Here is a 6,877-nt window from a genome sequence, read left to right as displayed (position 1 = left end):
GCAATTCAGATATACCAAAGAGAAGCCATAAAGTGTTTTGTTTTTTTAAGTGATAAGGTATATGTATTACAAGAAAAAGCAGTATATATTAGGTTTGGTCTAGCCATGATTTCAGGCATCCACTGGGGGTCTTGAAATGTATTCCTTATGGATAAAAGAGAAACTATTGTATTTATAATTTTTAAAGAGCATTCTTGTTGTATAGAAAAAGGGCAACACGAGGTCAGAGCTGTACAGGAAGATGTGCTTATTACAGCAAAACCGGGAGGCAAACGAAAATGTTCACCCATAGAGGAATGGACAAACTGTGGTCTATTTAATGAAATACTAGTATGTAGCAGTTAAGTGAATGAGCTACATCTACATATATTAGTCTGGATAAATTTCAAAAAGGTAATAATGTTATATGAAAAAATTCAAGTCACATGATGTTATATAAAGTATGACATCATTTATTGAAAATTTAAAATCCACACAAAATTCTACTATATATTCTTATGGGAGAACAAATATAAATTTATGTAAATGTCGGGGACACAAACTTCCAGACAATAATTATTCTCTGAGAAGGGTGTGGAGACATGGATGGAAGAATGAGACTTTAGTTCTATATGTATTATTTTTAAAAAGAAGCAAAGACATATAGCAACATTTTAATAGTTATTAAATAAGCTGGTGAAGCATGGAAGCAATATTATTTTCTGTTTTTTACAATTAAAAATAAATACAAATGAATATAAATTTTGTAATGCCCAGAGCAAGAATCAGGTTTCTTCCCCTGACCCTGAGTTCAGCAGATGACTTTAAAACAAGTACTAGGGGAAAGTATATACACACACACACATATACTGTATGTATATGTAATACACATATGTGTATGACACACACATATACTTATGTAGATATATATGCACATATGTATATACATATGCAGTTACATGCACACATGATATTCATATCCACATATACACATAATTTCAAATTAAAACATGCTTTTAATTTTTTTTTAATTGGAAAAATTCAGGCCTTACATGTTTCTTCACTTTCTAAGAGATAAAACTTTTATATCCTGGGAATTGAACCTGTTTTTTGAGATTTGACCATGTATTGGACCTACAGATCAGCCGTGTCTCCTGTTGGAATGATGACCCTGGAGGGACTGGAGGGGCCAGGGCAGCACAGAGGGATGCCCGGAGTACGGGGACCACTCCAATGACGGGCTTAAAAGATGTGACCTCAAGAATTACATAAAGGCTGTAGAAGGGGACTGAGAAAGCCTGGTGGGAAACAAGAGTCAGGAGGTGGGGCTCAAACCCTAGCTTTACTACTAATCATGTGTAAGGACCTGACCAATCCCTGCCTTCCATTGGGCTTTCATTCAAATGCTGGCTTGGCTGATCTCTCAGGATCTGTCCAGAGATGACACAGACTGACTACTCTATCCTCTTAAGGGCTTTCTCCTTGTGTCAGAATAATCAGTGCTATACATTTTCTCAAGGGCAGGAATACATTTAGTCTATATTGACCTGTTACTTTTCATCAACTCATCTTCCTCCACAAATTCCATAAGAATACTATGGGTGTGTGTGTTGAATGTGTGTGTTAAGGAGTGGAGGGAAGAACAGTTTTTACCAAAGAGGCACATTTCAGGTAGCCTGAGTTTCCAGTAACAAAATTCATTTATTTTACTTGCATAGATGGTGTCATTTGCTCACAATATTCCCACAGACTGACTAACCTTCAGGGAGTAACTTTACTTTTGAACTTCCTGGGTTGTCTATTCTCAATGTTATCTCTCAGGTGAGTTACTAAAGACTATTCTCTTACTGTTTTGTCTTGCTACAAGATTCCGTTTAGTGCCAGGCCCCCTGTGTCTTCAGCTGTTGGCTTCAGAGTATTGCCTGATAGAGGCTGAGGCTGGGAACTACTCACAGTGTCAAAGCCAGACACCTCTGCTCAGAGGATGGTCGGTGAAAAGTGCAAATGGAATCTTTCTTGAGTTGGAATACGACACAGTAAGAAAATTTGCTTAGTTTACACATGCTTAGGTTGCAGATAGCTTTTTAAGAATGCATGAGTTGGTGTAAGGCACGATTCATTTGTCCTGCAGAGCTAGTATCTCAGATGCCCGAGGCTTCCTTCTCTAGCTTTGGGTCATCAAAACCTGCTTAGCTTTTTACCACATACCGTTTGGCTTGCTGAGCTCCACACCTGTTCAAATGCCCCCTGCTCCCAAAGAATCTACTCACAGAAAGCATTTAAGAGAAAGGTAGACTTTACTGAATATTTCATTGACTGTGGCGGACTCAATAGAGCATGCTGCTCCCAGCAGATGACTTACAACTTCCCTTCAGCCATTTCTGTTCTCCCAAGTGCCTCCCATCCACACTGCCACGGCCAACTTTCTCTTTCTTTCAATCTTTTCTAATCTTTCTCTGACACACTTTCTTGCATTCCTGCTCCTTTCTTTTCTCTACTCCTTCTAGAGAAAAAAATGCAAATGTTGCTTCATTCTTTGGCATGGCAGTTAAAGGGTCCCTTTTCTTTGTGAGGCATGAGCTCAGGGGCTTATATTTCAAGTCCAGTGGTCCTTTTCACCATGAGATGCTCCTTTGAAGATGATGGACTGATGCAAAGCTGGATGGAGCTAGAGAAACCTCTGTGCTGCCCACATCAGGGGACAAGGTGGCCATTTCTAGGAAGTCCTTTCCCCCATTTTTTATTAGTCATCACTGTCTTTGTGGAGCCTCAACAACCCTCCACAGAAATGGTTTTCAGAGACATGTTTGATGCAGGAGACAGAGTGAGATCCTGTGGGCGTGGTGGCAGCAGCTGTGCCCTTGACCACTGATGCTGATTCAAGAGCTTGCTGAATGCACAGCACTTTCCTGAGAGGACACAGAAACTGTCTGTTGTTGAGTTATGGTCCATCTTAGCTGGAATGGAGTCTAGCCTGGACAGGTGGTTTTCTAAGAGGCCACACGGCCTCTTAGATTCACGGCGGTCAGTTTGGCAGTCAGTCCTTTCTTTTATACATTTTAGGTCTTCCAATTCACACCATTTGGGCAAGGTGCCCTGAACCTGGTCTGCAAATTCTGACTCTGCTGAAGCAATGTGCAGCCAGGTGCCGCCAGTACCATTGGTTTTATACTGGGGTGGGGGGCCTTCCCTTTGGTTGGGGAATTCCAGAACACTGTCAGGAATCTTAGTTCACAGATGTGTGACGAGAGACGCTGGTCTTCTAAGATGGAGGACACTTTGGAGAGATTCCAATCCAGCTCCTTTATTTTGCGGACGTGGCTCCCGAGTTCCAAGGAGGGGAAAGGAACAGCTCCAGGGCATACAGCTAGCTAGTGGTTGGGGCATAAATCCATCCTTCTGATTGCCATGTGGGGCTCTGTCCCCTACGCGTCCTTGCTTCCCTGCCTTCTATCTGGAAGATACTGCCCTCAAAGCTCTCTTTTTAACTCCAGAAGCGTATCTTCCTAAGAGACAGAAGGAGAAGCATGCTATTTAACACCCTGTCTGGTTTCAGTCCCGGTCTCAAGTGTCCTTTTTGCCCACGTGTTTAGATGGTTGAAGTGCTGGAGGGTAGAGGCCAGGAGAAAGGGTTTTCAGTCTGAGCTACTGTATAAGAAGATGGAAAACACATTCTCAAGAGGAAAGATGTTTGTATCCACGTACTGGTACTCATTCACCACAACTGATACCGTGCTGTTGACCTGGAGATGCTCCAGCAGGAACTGAGAGAGATTCTGGTAGCTTTTGGTTTGCACTCCCGACTCACACACTGTCACCAGGGTCTGCTTTCTGACATCTTTGTTGATGAGGAGTTCCAACTTGAGGTCGACAGCCTGTCCCTGGCAATTCACGAGAAACTGAAGTTGGCAAATAATGAAGTACCAACCCGGGAACTGGATCACTAGATTCCCATCCTGATAGCTGACTCCGTGAATAATGCCATCTTCGTTCCAAGACAACTTGGATTTGTTTATGTGCTTTGACACTGGAAAGGGAAGGAAAAGCAAAACGAAATTATTGGGCAGATTGAAATGATTTGATGTCTTTACTCAAGGGTTTCCATTCAAGACCCAAGTCTTCTATAATATTGTCAGCTGTTCCAACCATCTGGAATGTCTTCTGTGTTACTCTTTCTAGGTGCTGTTTAATATTCAAGGCACAGGGATAAGACTGCCCCTCTTCCCTTTCCTAATGCTCAAAGCTGAGGGTCAGAATACACAAGGTATTGGGCCTCTATCTCCTATATTATATATAATATAATCTATAATAATATATAACATAATATATTATTATAGTTATTATCTTTGCCTTTTCAGACTATAAGCTCCTAGACTGTCTTCCCCACAAGTTCTGGGTCATCATGTTCATTTTTTTCAATCAATCAATCAATATTTGATCAATAGTTTTTTGTTTTTTTTTTACTATTTTGTAGGTAGTGCACAAAATATTAGAAACAGGATATTTATTTTTGTTCAATTAGTCACCACTTCAGGCATCAAGATGCCCAGGAGAATCTCAGTCTGTTTACTTTCACACGATGATGCATCCTTTCAGCATTCCTTGTCTAAATGTTTAAATGTCTCCCTCTCTTTGAAAGGGCAGCCAAACATCCCTGTATGTGTCCCTCATATTTTGGCTCTTCCCAGCTGGGGTTTAGAGGGAAACAGTTAGCAGATCCTCTAAGCCAACATGTTCGTGTCAGAAGCCAAGTCCTTCTGAGCCCTAACAAATGAAAAGCAGCACTGATTGGTCAGGGTGCCTTTCAGAACCGGGAAGCCGGTGTCTTAGTTGTAATCGCCTCTGTGCCTTTACTTTAAACCTCATTGCAATGCATTTGAAGAGGGCAAGCTAATCTAACTGCAAAATTGAATTTCTAAAATGAGCAGAATGGCTATTCCAAGAATCTTGGCCGTCTCCTCCATATCTCATCTGTCCCAGTGTAAGTAGCTTTCATTATTTCATTTATAAGGGGCCTCTTACCTTGCTGCAATATGCAAATCGGCCCTGTGCTGACATGTTCATTAAGCTGTCAATCTGGGAACAGAGTAATTTTGTGGTCCCCTTGTGAATAACCTGATAGAGGCAGAGATTAAGAGCCTCCTTCCCTTGTATGAGGAAAAGCAGTATGCCCTTGGCCTGCAACTTAGAGGTGGCTGAATAGGAGGTGGGGGGCAGTGGACACAGATGCCTTTAGGGACCAGATAGGCAACTCCAAGAAGTGAATGGGGCTGAAGAAAGAGGAGCCTTGCAGTTTTAAAGTACAGTAACTCTCTTCTCTTTTCCTCCTAAGATATTTTAATTCACATTCAAAAAAAAAAAAAAAAAATAGCTTGCAGGCTAAGTAGAACACATCTGCAGGTCACATCTGGCCATGGACCACCATTTGTGACCTCTGGTTTAGAAGTTTTAGAAAGGCCATAGGATGTGGCCCTCGGAGGTTGGGTTCTTAGGCTTGGTTACTGACCTTGGAGGTAGGCCCAGGACTTCTTGAACGGAGCCCTTTCCAGGATGCAGGAGATGTCCTCTGAGCAACTTCCTGAAAATGAGATCACATGTGAACTATCTTTCTCTGCTCCGGGGGTTGGAAACACCAGACCTTTCTCCGTGACCCTTTATGGAGACAATTACCATTCTGTTTCCATTTGAGGGCAAAAGGGAATCTGTTCATTTCTCATTTTGTCATCAAGTACCTTTGTATTTTTTTTAATTGACTGTTTCCACCTGGGCTTTTATAAAAGACTGTGGCAGTTAGGGAATGAAAACATCTTTGACCTGGGTTCCTGTATGTACCAGGTGCCATTCTAGTCCTCTTACATATTTCATCTCACTTAATCTTTGAAGCAACTTCACGAGAGAGGTGTTTTAAAGTCCCTTTGACAGGTAGAAGAAAGCCTGGGGCCACGTTGTCCCACGTCACACAGCCAGGAAATGGGAGTCAGGGCAACAATATTGATGGTAGTTGTTGCTGTCCTTCTTTGAGAGTCCACCAGATACTGGACTGTGTACTTGTACCTCCTTTAGCTGATTTAATTCTCTGAACAACTCTGCAAGGTTGATTCTGATGCTTAGACATGGTCAGGGGTACAAACATGGGCAAGCAAGTTGGAAATGCTAAAATTCACCTCCAAGTCTGTAAGGTTCCAGAGGCCAGTTTCCTTCTTGAAGCTGTTTTGCTAGACAGTGGAGATAAACATATCCTTGTGCTCAATTTTAAGAGGATAAAGGATGAAAAAGATCTGAGCAGGGAGCTTGCTATCAAGAGCTTCCTTAGCGGGGGAAAAAGATAATGTTTCTGTCATGGCATTTAAGATATAAAAATATTTTAAATATATTCACTGGTGATGGTAGCTTAGCTTCTCCTTATTATAATAACTATTTTGCATGCAAAGAACCAAGTTATACATTTTTTGCAGTGTATCATAACTTCAACTTATTTTGGGCAAATTCCTTTTTGGAGGGTGGGGTGGGGGTGGGGCGCTTGGTTTCTCTGGCTGTAAAACTGGTAGATCAAGGACCTGACGTTGACTTCTTTTGGATGATGTCATCATAATCCGAAGCCAGGCAGCCATAGTCTATTCAGTTGAAGCCACTCACACCCGTGAATTTGCTTGCTGGCTCTCTGACCAGTACTTGTTGGGCTCACAATCTCCCCCCTGCCCTCCCTGGGTTCCCCTCCCAGGCCTGAGAAAATCCCTCCTGGTCCTTTATAGCGGGAGACTTGGAATGGCTTACTGTTTTGTTGTTTTTGTTTTTTTAATAAATAAATTTTGATGGAATGGCTCACTGTTAAGTGAAGAGTTCCCTCTGCTGTCTGGAAAAGCTCGCTGCTAGAGTCACCTTCAGCAGGAGGAGGGGT

General features: G+C 42.0%; 1 protein-coding gene across 1 annotated transcript in view; it reads right to left on the bottom strand.

Moving 5' to 3' along the window:
• Positions 1-505: 505 nt before the first annotated feature.
• TNFSF8 (TNF superfamily member 8) overlaps positions 506-6,877 on the bottom strand; it is a 28,081-nt gene continuing 21,709 nt past the window's right edge. The window contains exons 3-4 of the mRNA XM_066256400.1: positions 5,486-5,557; positions 506-4,006 (exon numbers count right to left, since the gene is read on the bottom strand). Of these exons, the coding sequence (XP_066112497.1) occupies positions 3,615-4,006; positions 5,486-5,557 (464 nt within the window). The 3' untranslated portion in view covers positions 506-3,614. The remainder of the gene's footprint in view (positions 4,007-5,485; positions 5,558-6,877) is intronic.

This window comes from Saccopteryx bilineata, chromosome 2, assembly GCF_036850765.1.
Source record: "Saccopteryx bilineata isolate mSacBil1 chromosome 2, mSacBil1_pri_phased_curated, whole genome shotgun sequence".
Classification (NCBI taxonomy): domain Eukaryota; kingdom Metazoa; phylum Chordata; class Mammalia; order Chiroptera; family Emballonuridae; genus Saccopteryx; species Saccopteryx bilineata.
The sequence above is the reverse complement of the archived record's forward strand: the minus strand, read 5'-3'. Positions and strand labels throughout refer to the sequence as shown.